This window comes from Colias croceus, chromosome 11 (genome assembly GCF_905220415.1).
Source record: "Colias croceus chromosome 11, ilColCroc2.1".
Taxonomy (NCBI): domain Eukaryota; kingdom Metazoa; phylum Arthropoda; class Insecta; order Lepidoptera; family Pieridae; genus Colias; species Colias croceus.
Genome location: NC_059547.1, coordinates 8,928,580 through 8,946,245, shown reverse-complemented (window position 1 = coordinate 8,946,245; position 17,666 = coordinate 8,928,580). Strand labels below are relative to the sequence as shown.

The 17,666-nt window shown below is 34.0% G+C and overlaps 1 protein-coding gene and 1 long non-coding RNA gene across 6 annotated transcripts in view; one reads left to right on the top strand and one right to left on the bottom strand.

The window, feature by feature from the left end:
* LOC123695814 (thrombospondin type-1 domain-containing protein 7A-like) overlaps positions 1-17,666 on the bottom strand; it is a 65,760-nt gene that overhangs the window by 26,130 nt on the left and 21,964 nt on the right. Inside the window, exon 2 of the mRNA XM_045641749.1 lies at positions 15,589-15,683. Coding sequence (XP_045497705.1) covers positions 15,589-15,682 — 94 coding nt within the window. The 5' untranslated portion in view covers position 15,683. The remainder of the gene's footprint in view (positions 1-15,588; positions 15,684-17,666) is intronic.
* LOC123695815 lies at positions 8,053-13,005 on the top strand. 5 transcript variants are annotated; one of them, XR_006751982.1, is made up of 2 exons: positions 8,053-8,187; positions 12,647-13,005. It is a non-coding gene; the product is annotated as an uncharacterized LOC123695815 (long non-coding RNA). The 5 variants fall into 5 exon arrangements; XR_006751981.1 differs by having other exon boundaries at positions 12,644-13,005; XR_006751985.1 differs by having other exon boundaries at positions 8,063-8,091.

Below are 17,666 nucleotides of genomic sequence, written 5' to 3'. Positions count from 1 at the left end.
AAAGGCGATTACTTATAAGGGCTTTCGAGATTTGCTTTGAAGTTCGCCGTTGTAAACTCTACTTCATTGAATACAAGTGGGGTTCAAAATGTACCAATTAAAGACACACTGTAATAATGTTATGTAATATAATATCAACACTCTTGATCCATAAATATCAATAATTAGTTATTGGCTTATGTATTGCCTGGAATTATACCTAAATGGTTTTTTTTTACTATTGTGCTTGTGTATTTCTGAAATATATGTAAGCACACTTTTTTGCTTATAAACAAAAAAAAATTCTTTCATTTTTTATTTACAGCACAAATAAAGATCGATAAAAATATTTGAACCTTGTCTGTATAGCGCACATACAGCTTGAGGAATATAAGAAAATTGTTGTCTACCGATATAGATTTCTAAAATGTTGTAGAATAACGAAATTGTACCTCTTATCTTTCTTTTTCACGTTAAAATACGGTCGGTGTCACGGTCAAGAGCTAGCATGTATTTGAAAACCGTTAGACCGTTTTATTGAATAAAGATGGAATGATTTGTTGCGTAAACTCCCTCGGGGCTATAAAAGCCGACGATCGATTATTATGCAAGGCGCTAGGGAGAAGCCGTACATCAGAATATGTTGTTGACTTTCAATCATAGGAAAACGTGTGTTTTAGAAAGGCAATAAACATATGATTTGGTGAATGTGTAGGAGTCAAAGAAAACGCGAAATAAGTATAATTTTTACATCTGGTGAAGGAATGTGTCTGGTGAAGGTGGGTATTTACAATTTGTTCCCGGTACAATTTTTTTTATTTACCTATATACGTTTTTGATTCAAGCATATACTATGTTACAAACACAAATTATCATAAGCTTCGGTTGTTAAACAACACTCAGAATTATACGCAAGAACGTCAAAAACATCAAATAAAATACACACCACTGCATACCACGTAAAAGTAAATAAACGTTTTCATTCTTATTCAATGAATAATATTTTTCACGGGAAGCCGATTTATGTCTTGTAATACGCATTTACAAGAAATTTCATTGTTCATATAGATACGATCACCGTCCCAATCTCGAGCTTATTTTTTATAGCAATAAATGAGATCGGAGGGACGGGCGAATATTGCCAGTATAATAAAGTGATACTGATCCATCGCCTCTAGAAAAAAAAAAAAACTTAAGTTACCGTTTGTGTATTTTTTTATCTGTATTCTCGAAGGGCTGTTTTGAATTGGAGGCAAAATATTAGTGTAAAAAGAAAAACATTTATTAACTATGTATTATCAAAATGAATGCTTAAATCATTATTTAATGAACACGCTGATCTCTACACTCTTGGTAAATTAAAAGTTTTCATCATTTTTCACACATAATAAAACGCACCTGAAATTCATTTAAAAGCTCTATCATTCAAACGATTCGGTTTATTTAACAAAAGCATAAAGCGAATTTAACATCGCTACAATTATTCCTATATCGCATGAACGGATAACAGGAATTCTGTCGGGCAATCCATTTATGTATCTACATAAACCTTTTATATTGGCTGTCAGCGGCAGATCGTCTGCGATATGTTTGCAGTTTTGTAGTAAATACGTGTTTATTTCCTTGACTATTTTTCAGAATATGTTGGATAAACAATTGTGTGTAATATTTGTGCATGATATATACATATATACTCTAATAAGGTATGATCATTAATCATTACATTTGCATGCGTAGCGTTGAAATCCATCTCAGATTCTTATCGGTGAGTAAAAAGTGTCCATAATGAGAATAATATTATAGGCAATCAACGTCCACCTAAACGATTTACGATTTCCTGACAACTCGAAACTTACAACGCGAAAGTCTGAATAATTAAAATAAGTAGGTTCTTCGAGAAGCTCCTTTGATATAAGATACCTTTGAGCAATCGTGCAAACATACACCAAGACGTGAACTAATTTAATTTAACGTTCACAGCGCTATAATATATAAAACTAAACATGTACCTAACCACTTCCACTAAGTACTAAACAGCAAATGTGTCTCACAAACAGCCCTCCAAGCTAGCTCCAAACTCGTTACAGCGACAATTATCCTCATAATGTTTTAGCACTTATCACATAGTGATAGAAGCTAATTTCGCCCGCATCATTTCGCTCCCTGTTATGTATCTCTGTTGCCAGGCTGTTAGAAGCGCCCCTAATGCACACTAATGGAATCAATTTTCCGTGTTTTGTAAAAGGGACCGGGATTTTCTATATATTCGGTAGCTAATTTGCTTTATCGGAAATCGTTTAGTCTCGTATAATGTTCGTTAACTGTTTAAAGGTTTTAGTGATCATAAACTCTGGAAAGGCTAATGAGTATAGCAAAAAAAGATAGAGAGTATCATAGTTGAAGGAAAAATATAAACCTAACCAGAAATATTGACTGCCTGTCATCTACCTATTTTCTCTTTACCACTATTGATGAGTGTCATAGTTTGTAAAAGTTATTGGGTTACCGTTAATATTATCTATAATATTGGTATGATGTATGATATAGTATCACTCAAATAAAAAAATACGTGTGGCACTCGGGGACTGCCGCGGTAAAGCTATTGCATAGCATGCCTTAAAGCCACACCTCCGTGCCTGTCGGAGTGGGGAGCGTGAGGTTTTTCGTTACGCAATTTCTGGATTCGGTCCCCACGCTCAAGGCCCGCGATAGAAGCTATGCAATAGCTTAATAAATAATCTTACCTATCAATAAGCTTCGGTTGAACTAAATCACAGAATAACAAAAAAGTGTAGAGAAAGGGTTTGAAAAGCGGTATGTGAAGAATGATTCGACACAAAAGGAAAAATATTTCGAAGTTACGCATGTGTCTAACATATACATACGCATGCATGGATTTCAGATTTTTTGGAGTGGAATGGAGTTGAAAAATATGCTCAAAATTTTTTGTATAGTTCAGTTCTCAATAAGGATTTCAGAGGTTATTATGAAAATGTATTACAACCGGTCAGCCAGTTATTAAACCCTGAATGGGCACATAACCTTGGTGTTTCTGCATTAAAATATGGTATATTTCCTGCAGAAAAATTTGACGACCCTGCCGTGTTTTATTATATGATGTTTTTACTCACTGATTTTCGTTATAGTGTTATTTTTTTCAAAACGAACGCGAAACCAAAATAAATATTAGAGGGAATGGTCTTGATAGTTACTTTAATAAAATTTAAGCGTGGTTATCACATGTATTTTGTACAGCGAAATTTTGTCTTTGTAACCAAGAGCATTGTGATTCAAGAAAATGTGCTTGCAATACTTGAAATATTTTGCGGACAGCGGTTACCGTTTCATTACCTCGGCTTCCTAAAGCCTCAAGCGGACAGCGCTGTAACCTCAAAACTTGTTATAAAAATACAACCTATTTGGCACAGTTTCAAACCGAAATTTGTAAAGGTCGTCAAATATTGTCCAATTCAAAAGTATGTTAATATATAGTTAGTTAATGCATTGTTAAGTTTTGGAGTACAGTTAAAATGAGATTATTTCGCTTATTAGTAATTGTAATCGTGATTTACTGTACTATTTAACTTTGAATGAATTGACAATACAGTGACTTCTAGAATAGATTAATTATTTTTTTATTATTAAAAATGTGCACATAATGCACTATGACTGCGAATAAAAATTACACAAAAATAAATAAGTGAATTGATAATTAAACATCAATATTATTTCATTGCTCTACATTTTAAATTCGATATAGAACCACATAAGAAGAATTCGATATAACAGTTTTTGTACACTTTGCTACAAGTGGGTAGCGTATATCTTTGTTTTAACAAATAAACTGATCCTTTTAACCTCATATACACTTCGACCGCGCTGTTCACATAATCCGATCCATGTAAGCTGATTATTCCCTCCTCACCGCTGGTGTTCTTGGAGCATCTTGCCATTACAAATGTATGAAAATCTGCTGAAGTTTGAACCAACAGAAAGTAATTGGTTTCAACAATGTGTACCTAGACAGAATAAAAACGGTTTTATTATGTCCTGTAAAGTCTATACTTTTAGATATTAAACACATTTAGATCGTGTATTAGATTGTGTATTTCATGTTGCTGTAGTTTAGTAGAGAGTAGAGACTACAACAGTTAATTGCGTGTGGTTTTGCGAACCTTATGTAATTGGCAGGATTGTACATTGCAGTGAATGAAGATTCCTGTGGTATGTTACATAATACTATAGTGGGTATATTTTTGTACATATTATACAATGTATTATTGGAATAATATAGTCATTATGAAAAAAACCACGTTTCTAATACTGCAGAAACCGTGAGCGTTTGTACAAGACAACTGAAAGATTGTGTAACCAGCATTTTCTATATTACCAATAAGATTTCACAATATTAAATATCCATAAAAAATAACAACAAATATAAATCCAATATAAAATAACCACGTATTTATATATTATTGTTATCGTCTGTAACATGCTAAATGCTAATGTATGAGATTTTCTTCGTAGCAAATAAAATATTAACTCCCTTCGTAGCGCTTATCGCAACACACAGGCGTGCATTTTGTACACAACGCGTACTTTATTACCCGACTGTACAAAAAGGGGCGTGGTGTTTTTTTATGTTCATATGAGTCGCTTAAATTAAAAAATTTTGTTTGGTTTTAGTTTAATATAAAAGATTTTGACAAAATGCAGAAAAGCTTCACCAAGAAACGTAGCGTGCGTAGCGTGCCTACTGATTAGTTAAAAATAATAAATAAGAATTAAAAATATTATATTTTGATTATTTTTTATCCAGAAATTAATATCTGTTACCGTGTGTAACCATCATGATCGATAATAAAAAAAGTACCTACGCTCGTTCGCGGGTATTGTTGGTGTCATAAATACTCATATTCTATTTAAAAATTGTTACTAAGTAAGTAGTAGTAGATAGAGTTATTTTTAAATGTTTCTGAATTAACATGATTTCAGTTCAATATCATGAAAATAATACTTATTCATGGAACTTTAGGCAAAAGCGCGTGCACCTTAGGCGCAGGCGTTTACACGCGCACAGCGTGTCCAGCCATGTGTCTAGCACTATTATTGGTGTGTGTGTGCATGTGTGTCAAATATCCACATATAAGATCTTCATGTACCTATATGTATATTGTATATTAGGGTGGAGTGAAAAATATTTTTTTTCATTTTCGTTTCGGCATACCTGTAAAAAGATGTCATTATTGCTCATTAACACACATGCAAAATTATACTTTGCAGATGATACATTTAGAGGTGCCCCCAACATCATGAACATTAAGAAATTCAAAAAATTTAGTCGAAAATCATTAAAGTTTAATTTTGACAAATTAACGCTAAATCAGATTCTGTGTTATGTCGTTGGTTGCCAACGGGAAGACACAGAATACACAATATTTCAATATATAAAAAAGTGGCTATCGCTGGCTACCAGTGGCTCTGGTCGGTGGCCCGTTTGCGCCGACTCTTAGTGTAGGAAACATTGATTTTAAACAGTGCCGTTAAGGAAATAACACTAATGTTAGTAATATCTCTAAATTAAATTTTACACGTAAATACAATTAAGATCATAATTTAATATATTTGATGTGAGTTCTATCTATAATTTCGCTTTATTACAGTAAAATGTTGCAAGTCAAAATACGACAAACGACATGTTTTCCTGTACTTTGTTTGCCAGAGAAGTACCCAGTGTCTCAATTACCAACTTATACTGATGCTAAGAAACTATTACTTATTTATAAGATATGAATTTAAACCTGATAAAATAACAAAAGTCATGATTTATCCGAAAGATTAGCTACAGAAATGTTTAATGTGGGGGGAAATGCATCGCTTCCCACTATTAGCTTTAACGGAGTACTACAACTTATTCGACACACCATATTCGATGAATATAGACGCTTATTAAAACCTTATCAAGACCGACAAACCGATTAAACAGAACAAGAAAAGATAACTGAAGTATTTTGTCACTCAGTACCAAAGGTTATTTGATATTTGAAGTTGCAAATGCATTTTTTTTTAACTCTCTTGTACTTGCTCAAAAGATTATACCGACTTATCTATGTGGCAAGAATGTAAGAAAACTGAGCCTCTGACTTCCAATTTATCTGAAGAAACCTTAAAAGACATCGTGAAAAGCGGTTTGACTACGTTTCAGAATATCAAAGATTTTCTATGCCTTACCCAGGCCGTAAAGCATATTATCAAATTGGTGACAGAAGCTTCAAGTGCAGTTTGTTGAGAAAGTAAACAAAATGATTTCATAATGGCAAGAGTATCAGTATCACGACTGCCAATGCCTAATTTTGAAAAAAAAAACAGCCTTTTCTATACTAATATTATATTCTATACTAATATCATAAAGCTGAAGATATTGTTTGTTTGAACGCGCTAATCTCAAGAACTACTGGTCCGATTTGAAAAGTTCTTTCGGTGTTAGATAGCCCATTTATCGAGGAAGGCTAAAGGCTATATAGCATTACGCTTAGATTAACAGGAGCGGAGCCACGCGGGTGAAACCGCGAAGCGCAGCTAGTACTAGATAATTACTTATTTCTGATATTTTCATTCCTCTATAATATAATTTTCATTAATGAAAAACGTTAAAACAACTAATCAGGCTATTATTTAATGTAACACAAAGAAGTTTTTTATATAATAGACTTGAAGGCCATAAAAATACTGTGATTAAAAAATAAATCAAAGTTTGCTAAAAAATCATATTTTTCTAATTTTCAATTGGTTTGGGGCACCTCAAAACATAAAGACACGTAAACAATATTTTGTATGCTGAATTCACTCATTAAAAGGCACCTTTCTGTCGCTATGCCATTTGAAAAAAACAAAAAAAAAAATCTTTCATACATTATCACTCCACCCTATTGTATATGCAAAGCCTATGACATCGTATACGTTAAACATGGTAATATAACCGATACCGGTAATGTTATTTAAATTCCCGTATATAATCTGAACGGTAATATAATATCGCGATGACAAACAGGAGACAGGGTGAAACTTGAGAGGAATTCATTAAAGGGGGTTGGTAACACATCCACCCTCGTATTAAGGGTTTCTGACGTGAATCGTTTCAAATTCACGCTTCATAATTTTGATGTCATTTCGGTCTGAACTGTATGTAATACCACTGATTCTGTAAGGCATTACTGTCTGTCTAAATTACTGGGGCATGGGGGGCAAATGGGGGGGAGGGGGGGGGGGTTAAAATGTGATTTAAGTAGAGGTACTTGAAATAAACTCATGCTACGGTTGTAATTAATTTTTGATACAGAAAATTATGTACGTCCTCACATTGGTATTTATGAAAACGAAATTCAATAAATTAAAATGTAGAAGGTGCATAATAAAATTGCCAAGAAAACTTAGGCTTTTATAAAATAACTAAAATAACATTTGTCTTCAAATTTCAACACTTTTATCAGTTTCACGAAGACAATTAGGTACCCCAGATGCATACTGGAATTATGATTGCCTTTTTAGCAAAAACCTACAATAAATTAGGTCACTATTAATATGCAAAGGGTGGAAAGCTCATTTATTATTCCAACCACATATTTCTGTTACTTTCTTGACGTTTTAAGTGATATACGTAATTTTATACCGAGTACTTTATTTTGATAAGAATTTTTCATGTCACGTTGAAATAAATTGTATTATGTGTCTTTCTAAAACACACAGCGTTGGATGAAGAAAGCAGTCTATGAATCCTATATATCTCTATGCAAATTGGGTCACCTTACCAAATATCGATGGATCTTTCACCTCACTAGCAAGAGCGCGTCCCTAGTATGGCATCTGTCATCATCGCCTTTGAAGCGCTGTCATCTTCCAAGCTCCATAGCGTTTATGAATTCGTGCGCAATAACATCGCGCAGAATATAATTCTCGAATTCGAATATATATAATTATAATTCTCGAATATTAAGTGTGATAAAACACACACGCGTTAAATTTTAGTGTTTTTCTAGTGAAAAACGGAATTAGTTCCAATATGAAACACAAAAGACCACGCTGTCGGAAGGAAATTCGAAAACCGGTGCTTTGGTATGTATAATAGTGGCGGGAACTCTTTTTCGTCCTCGGAGGACGAGAGAAGTAATGGTTCGTCACTGCCCAAGAGACCGGGAGACGAGAAATTCCGTAAGTACAATCAAACTTGTCAGAACATGTCCGGACTCGTGCATAGATTTTCATCCAGCACGTGGCATACATTTCACAGTATTTGACACAAATACATCAATATTTAGATGTAGGTAATTAATAAAACACAATGCATGCCTATAATGAGATCACTACATTATCATCGGGTTTCTTTATCATACACAGGCACATTGGTTACTGTGTCAAGTATTGCTTTTAACCAGACTTGTGAAATAGCGTTAGGCTACCTAGGTAGAAGGTACTTAGGTATAAGGAATCCACCGTGATCCCCTCTGGCTAACGAGCCCCAGCACTCAGCAGGTAGTGAGGCATCTCAATCACTTAGACCATTCAATTGTAACTACCTCAACAAAAGTGAGTACCTACTACTTAGTGCCCACTGACTACATAAATAATTCAAGACAATTAAGATGTACTTAGATTTTAGATAGTTAGTTACAAAACCTGTCTATCACAATATTCTAAAGAGAAGAAATTGTTAATTAACTATTTTAATATTATTTCAATATTGATACATGTCACATATAGATTTTACATTACTTATTATAGGATATGATATAGAGTGTATAATATGAGCAACAGTCTCACACAATATTCAGTAGGAGCTACTTATTACTGCAAGTTGAGATTACCTAATTTATCTTACGGTAAATAATTCTTAACATAAGGAGCTTATTTTCATAGCCAATTGATACCAGAATAAGCTTTGATTCTATGGGTACTTATTTGAATAGTAGTGAAAAATCATAAGAAATAGACATTGCAGATTATAAGAGGTAGATATGTTTATATACATTATCATCATCAAGGACCCATATTTACTGTATCCCCGAACAGTTGAATGAGATCATTCTTGGTTATAATGTTACCGATGATAACGTTGTTTATCTAGTTCCTTTCTTACTTAAGTGAAAGAGCTTGCCTTAAAATTAACACTCAGGTGTGATAACAATTCTATAATATCAACAGTAAAGTAACCAAAATCTTTGTATTTTTTATTTGTATCTTATACAAAAATATGTACAAGGTGTCCTTAGCCATGATTAGCTTAGTATGGTTATGCTGAAAGAACTGTGTCCAGAAAGACCCAGAAAAATATATGCCATACTTACATTCAGATATGCTTCTGGCAATAAGAGCTGATGGCTCCGCCAGGTTGATATTCAACCTGAGACACCTAAACACCTAGGTATTAACCAGGTAATTTTGATACATATCACAGATTATAACGGTAATTAAATTTTTACAAAGCCAGGATTGTCTTGTAAAATTAGACCATTGGTAACAGTAATGAGATTCTCACAAGGCCAGGATTGGCTTGTACAATCAGGCATCATTGGCCTATTTTCTGCCTGCATATGGCAGCCATTTCAAATGGTCGCGGAGACCCTACAGGCTGGAGGTGCCCTCCTTCTGTTTTATTTAAGCTATTAAGTTTTGGTCTATTGAGACCGTTGCAAAATTAACTTCACAGGTCTTGTAGACTGTGATGATTTTGGAAAAGCTTAATTGGCACTACAGCCACATAAAGTGCCTTCTGATTTAGTTGGACAATTATCTTTTGGGTCTACCATGACTAATCCAATTTAACTTCACAGGTCACGGAGACCATGGAGGTTTTGGTAAAGCCTGATTGGCAGGACTATTCCAATTCAACTTCACAGGTCGCGGAGACCATGGGGGTTTTGGTAAAGCCTGATTGACAAGACTATTCCAATTCAACTTCACAGGTCGCGGAGACCATGGAGATATTGGTAGAGCTTGATTGGCACTCCAATCACAAAAGGGGCCACAGCCCTCTGATTTAGTTAAACTATCAGGATTATTCTAATAATTTAACTTCACAGGTCTCGGAGACCATGGAGATTTTAGTAAAGCCACAGAATGAGCTACAGCCTTCTAGTTAGACAATTATCTTTTCGTCTACAAGGATTGTTCCAATTAACTCTACAGGTCCCGGAGACCATAGAGATTTTGGGAAGGCAGGTTTGGCACATCAATTACAAAGTGTACATTGTAAGCCTGGATACTTGTGCCTCATGTGTGATACTATAGAAATGTCTGTGTTATTGCCAGTCCCAAAAGCCTCAAAGATAGAGCATACTGTGGTAGTCATTAAAAGGACCATGTCTTGCACTAAATAAGAGTTGCAGACAGTTCTAGACATCTAACACTGAGAGGACTGTACAGTTGTCGCCTCCAGGTATTTCTCTAGAGTTTCGCGCACAGCAGACCAAGAGAGAAAGGCTTTCCCTCTACATGCTATACAAGACTTAAGAGTTGTGGAAAAGAAACATAAACAGAAATGTAATAGTCTTTGTAAAAGAACAAGTTTCTCACTTCCTAACTACAGATACCGCGGATGCGGGCTGAGTAGGACATCTGAACAGTACTTACCTGTCAGAGAAATGAAGAGGGAAGCAGGGGACTTGGCATTAGAACTTCTGACTTATATGTCGTGTACCAGATATGCAATAAAAGTGCTTCTGAGTAAATTGCAAGGGGCGCACATCCTGTAGCCCAAGCTATCAATCAGACTTTGGTCGCCCACATACAAAGGTTGCTGACTCTCTTAGCTCTTACAACTGAGTAACTGTACCTAGCTGAAAAGTTGAGAATAACTCTTGGCACGCTTCCAGGACGCCTAAGTGGCCTTTGATTTAGATTGCCTCTCAAGAAATCAACCTGTTCCGGAGTGGCTTCTCCTACCTTGTACAACAGGAAATATAATATTTCGGAAGCTCCTGATATGGACCATTTCGCTACCCAAAGGAATGCTTTAGTGCCAAGGCATATTTGCCAAAGCCTGCTCCGAATTTTGCGACATCTGCAGTCGTTGATGGAGCTGACGCCTAGACTGAATATTCCCTTTCAAGGGTAATCCTCCAAGTGCACTAGCGCACCTCGCACCCCGGGACCGGGGCAGATACATAGCACTCAAGGGTGGCTTATGGTTGATATAATAAATAATAATAATATATGGGCATTTCTCCGCAACTCAATGTCAAGCGCCTAAAGATGGCTTATGGTTATTGACTATTATGGTTATATATGGTTATTGACCCGGAAGTCATGAGCACTCAGACCATTGGTGAATGGCCTTACGGCCTTATGGCCCCCCAACTGCTCAGTCAGAAAAGGGGGGGGGGGAGGGGAGAAAACAGCCCATTGTAAAGCAAAGGAGAAAGAGCAGTTAAGTAGTGGTGCCCCTCCACAGTGCCAACATATGACCCTCCAAGCAGGAGGTGACTTTCATAATGCAATGCTTAAAAAAAAAAAAAAAAATGCATGTAATCTAGTACACAGGGATTCTATTTAATTGGCTTAAGTCTATCATAAGCAAGCTGACCCTGTTCATGACATGAACATGACTTCTGAAAACCTCAAAATACAGTTTTTTATCACAGCAAGATAAGATTATAACCTGACCTGAATTTGGATACTAAATGGATACAACAACACATTATCCATCAGGTGGTCGGTTGTGAGGAAACTCAGACACATAGATATGCCCAGTGACCCATGTGGAAAGGTTGGTTCAAGTAACAAAGGACTGATTTTCAATCTTAAAAGTAGATAATTGATTCTTATCTATAAAGGGGCGGACCCTTTAACCTTGCAACACAAACCTTTATCTCTGGCTAGTTAAGGTCCCTCCAGATCTTAAGGACAGTAAACGTAGCAGCCCTGTCCAGCAGTGGCTTCAAGAATGTGGTAAGGGCACCAACCCGTGGAGGCAGTGGAAGGACCATACAGTAAATTATAAAAGTTTTACTGTCAATCAGTCAATTTAGCCAGTGCCAGTGAGTCTGGTTTACTTTAAGGTAACCTGAAACTGTTTAATTTATTATTTAATTCAGTGTAATTAATTTAAGATCATAGTAATGATCAATGTGTAACAAACATGCTTAATGCTTAAGGTACAGTTGTGTTAACATTGCTTATTATAGTTATTTTATATACAGATGTTATTTACTGTAGTATTTAGCCTTAGAGGCTCCATTGTTTATCCTTGGTGACATTGATTTTCCTTTGAGTTATAATTTTTAAAATTTTATTTTTATGTTATTATTTGAACTTTGATTTGTATCAAAGATATAGAGAAATAATTAAGCAGTTCTTAGGTTCTAAGACTTAGTTCATTAGTATTGGCTTATTGAAAAGATTATCTGAGGAGAATAATTTAAAATTTAGAGGATACCTATATGGTTAGTTCTTACAATATGAAAGAAAAACAATTTTTGTTGTTATTACATAACCCCCTTGTATTGTTTTTAGAATTTAAAATATAAATTTATTTTACAATACAACAGGTTCAACAGGTTCAACATTCTGTAAGGAATGAAATTTAAGTTGTTAATACAGCACTTAGGTATTACAATATTAACAAGATAATTTATTTTCAACATAGCGTTTGTATGTCTTTCTTCACCAGCAGATATCAAACACATCTTCATCCAACGCTGTGTGTTTTAGAAAGACACATAATATTGATGTTTTGCATTAAAACAAAACATGTATTATGTGTCGAATAAAACACACAGCGTTGCAGTTTACTGCTTGCTGATGAAGATGCTATGGAGCTTGGAAGATGACAGCGCTTCAAAGGCGATGATGACAGATGCCATACTAGGGACGCGCTCTTGCTAGTGAGGTGAAAGATCCATCGATATTTGGTAAGGTGACCCAATTTGCATAGAGATATATAGGATTCATAGACTGCTTTCTTCATCCAACGCTGTGTGTTTTATTCGACACATAATACATGTTTTGTTTTAATGCAAAACATCAATATTATTACGTGAATATATGTCAGAAATAATAATACTTTGTCCTTTTAAGAGGAATAGATGGAAACAGTATTTGATAGTAATTGGAACCCATGTCTCTCATAAATTGGAGTGACGCTCTTTGACCAATTTGGTCTCGCGATCTCTGTAATACAGTGATTTTCCTCAGTCCTTCCTTGTTTGTTTGCTATAGATAATAATTTTCTCCTATGACTCTTCACACTGCCTTTAATTTAGGTCGCATTTTTAGGTAAAATATAATAAATTTCACATTATAATGATTTATATTATACAATAATTATTTTCATTGAATTGATTATGTCATACTTCTGAATTTAATAATAATTATATATAATTTTGTAACGGTTGTTAATCAAAAACAATACTTTAATTAACTAATTCACACAAATAAGTCAGTCGCCATAATCTATTAGAGAATCAATTATTTCAAACATATCAATTACTACACTAGTTAGTATCGGAATTAGAATGGCTAGATCCTGGTTTTAGATCTAATCCCATTGAGATTCGACCTAACAGAGTGTACATATAGCACAGACTACTAGATAGTCACTAACCTTATAGGTGAAGTACCTATCCACTGGCTCGTAAAGGACATCGATCAGAAACATATGAAATAAATCTCTATACCGTAACTTCTACGAAAATTCACTTTACGGATAAATTGCAATGACTTGCTACAATATAAGTTATTAATAAGATTACTGTTGTACTAGTTTTTCATATCAATCGATACAGTAGACTTGAACATGTGTAGGTATTCTAAATGGTCTAAGCTACAAACAGACAACAGGTAAAATACACAGAAAAGAACAATAACAATGTAGAGTTATTAGACATTTAGTATGTTATTAGTCTCCCCGTGACAACACTCGCTGCAAAGTGTGCAAAACAAATCAAATCAAATCATTTATTTGCAATCAAACAGGTAATAATATTTTCAATAAATCGCTTTTAAATCCGTTAAAAATTAAAATCTTTAATTTCTAGACGTAGAGTCAGAGTAGAGTATTTCTATTTACACTCATCTATGCATTTTAATAACTACACTGAAAATGTTTATACTATGAAAAATCACTATCACTATTGTGCGTTTTTTTAATAGATAGAGTGATTCAAGAGGAAGGTATATAATTTATAAAGTACTAGCTTTCCACCCGCGGCATCGCCCACGCAGTCAAAGAAAAACCCGCATAGTTCCCGTTCCCGTGGGATTTCCGGGATAAAACCTATCCTATGTCCTTTCTCGGGTATCAAAATATCTCTATACCAAATTTTATGCAAATTGGTTCAGTAGTTAAGACGTGATTGAGTAACAGACAGACAGACAGAGTCACTTTCGCATTTATAATATTAGCATGGATTAGACAAAGCAGGCGAAGCCGCGGGCGGTAAGCTAGTGTTTAATATAAATTAAAAACCGTTAACCAACAAATAAGCCTTCTATAATTCATTCCTTATTACTGTTCCAGTAAACAATAACTGAAAATAGCTTCAGACTAATAAAGTGTAAGAAGCAATAAGCTCAGTGAGTAATTAAAATCTTAATTAAAGAACGAAGCGATGCAGCCAAGCTCGGATAGATATTTTATACGCAAAGAATTTTTCATCATTTTAATATCGAAGTCGTATCATACCTACTATAATATACGGGCACAGATAATAATACTACTGTACTATAGACTATAGATATACTGTATACTTTACCATAAATGAAAAGAAGCATTTTCTTCAAATACGTGCATATTAATTGGCATTAAGTTTAGATTTTTTTTTCCAATATATAATAAATATTCACTAATGATATAAAGATCAATCGAATATATGATTTTAATATTATTTTGACAATGGAGTAAATAAAATAGCGTCGAAAGCATGTATTTCTTTACATATTTTTTGCCTTTTGAAGAGATTATTTCTGTAACAAGCTGACGAATTTTCCTGCTCTCAAAGTTTGTTTTCGTTATTAGGTTTTTATCGCTCCAAAATATGAAGATTACGATCCCGTCAAACGATTTTTAATTATCTCAAAAATGAAGCGGCTCAATAATAATTGAGAGGCGGATAAACTCAAATCTCATTATTTTAACATAAATCCAGCTTATGATATGGATGGACTTTTATTACAATTTTTGTGTTAAATAAATTTACGTGTATTATGTTTATTTTGTTCGGTAGGTAGTTTCTTTCAACTTTGTAAAGTACTTATGTGTTTTTGTTGTTAGTTCAAAGTTTTTGTATATATTTTATACAACAAGTGCAAATCGTGGAAAATTTTAACTCTAGCATAGAGTCCATATCTTATTTACTTTTACTTTTACACTTTTACTATTCTTTTTATGTTTCTTATAACTTATTACGTTAAGAATCTTTAAAATTCTTTATTTATATTTAAATCAAGCTTTAACGTAACAACTTTGAAAAAAATTATAAACTTAGATAAAAATAAATGTTATCACTTAGATAACTCTTACATTTTAATCTCTCAGATCGCGACCAACAAATTTTAGTTTTCTAAAAGTTAATGACTTGAAATTTATAGATTAAGATGTTTGCGTAACCTACTTACCAGAAGCTGCTTCGAGTAGTCCTTGAGGATCCGAGGCTTCATCGGCAGCAACGGTTGCTATGGCAACGAAGACCACCCACAGCCGACCCGCCATCCTGCTGTGAACAAAATTTTTATCTTTGAATGTTTTCTTTGATTTTATGAGTTGTAAAGGAGTTTTTTTGTAGCTTTACGAAAGGTAATTCCTTCTATGGCTTTAAAACCACTCGTACTCGTGTTGTGCTCATAAATATGTATAACAATTATATTACCAACATAAGAAAAAAGAGAGTTAAACTGAATGCGGTTTTTTTAAGTTACATGCACGAGTTATAAAAGTAAAAAGCATTTTAAAGATTATTACGCATCCCAATTTGGAAGTCAGATATATATTGAAATGTACAATTACATATTCCATCACCAGCTTTCAGGCAAAATGAAATTGGTTCCACGAAGCGTTTCCAATATAAGCGGCTTAAAAACTTTCCATAAACCCACTCAGTTCATTAATAATTTTATACACACACACCCACATACTCACACTGCACACACACATACATATTATGTACACACACTCCGGACAAAGCGTACCTATCGCTGTTTGCATTATTTTAGAATGGTAATACGGATAAATAAAAAATCCTTTGTATCTAGGTCTTGTATGTAATATTAAAAATCCAATCTCAAGCTCAGTGCACGGAGAAGAATGGAAGGCAATTACTCTTTTCTTTGTGGAGGCAGAGTGCATGCGACGTAGTCACAATGAGATTTACAGTGTCAGTTGCAGTTGTTACGTAACGTATATAGGTAAACGAATTGTATATATAATATTATGTATAAGTAGTAGATAATAATAATATAAAGCCACGTTTAGGTACATTAAACCTAACTTTTAATTCAACGCTATCTTAAAAATCCATACTGAAAAACCTAATTTTGGTGTCTAATTTTGTTCAATTTTAGGTATATGTAGTATTTTAAGTTCTTTAAATCATGGCTAAAACGTTATAAATACAAGTGTGATTCGGAAATATTATTGCATTTTAATGCGAAGATCGTCTCGCCAATTAAATGTCTTTGAAGAAATTTGTATTTTATTCGAAAACAAGCCCGATTTTCCGCAGAACAAATAATACGACTTAGCTGTATATTGGCTGTATATTAGCAAGCTATGCCTCAAGACGAATGTCTTGTAAAATTCAATATCCTCCCTTATTTTACAAATGAGAAAATGTGTCACATGTGCGCGTTATTTCCTCGTTTCTAATGCTTGGATCAAATCCTCATTTTAAAAACATTTGAAAACCTTAAAGTTCTAGTTCAGTTCAAAATCAGTAATAGATTTTTATCTTTAATGTCTGGTTTATTTCGTGTAATATTTTTATCAGTACAATGCAGACGAATTAAGGACGAGCGGGTAATGAAATAACGCTTAATTTCTTAACTTCTACATAAAATAACATTTCAAGTCAAATGATTACGTAGCATTAAGTGAAACTTTCCAACAAGATTGTCTTACCAATGAACGTTCAGAAAGTGCAAAATAACGGTTTTAAAACTACAATATTTAGGGCCGATTTTTCAATGCCCAGATAAACAGCTAGATAGACTTTATTCTTCAGTTAACAAAATATTCAATTTTTCAATAGACGAATAGGACTTATCTATCGGCCCTTAGACAGATAATGTAAGATAACCTACTATTTTCTTCACAGAAGTCACATTGTTAAGGCGTGTGTACAAAGGCTTAAGAAATACTGTGTGCAAAGGCGAAGTGGGTCATTCGAAACTTCTCTCGGGACTTAGTTCCCTTTACCAATAAAGTTCAAAGCTGAGTACATACTATATGGTTTTAAACATTCATATGTCTTTGAGCGGGAAATGATCAAAGGACTTTATAACTAAGTTTAGGTGTGTTTATCAATGTTTAAAATAGAGGTCCTGACATTATAATATGGTAGATGCGTTACGTGTGAATCACATCCCATTGGAAAGTTTTTTTGGTACTCGATAGACTTTCATAGTATCAAATAGAGGAAATAAGTAAGAAAGTCAAACAGAATCTGACCGAAGTCCAGAATTGTAAGATCGAAAGAATG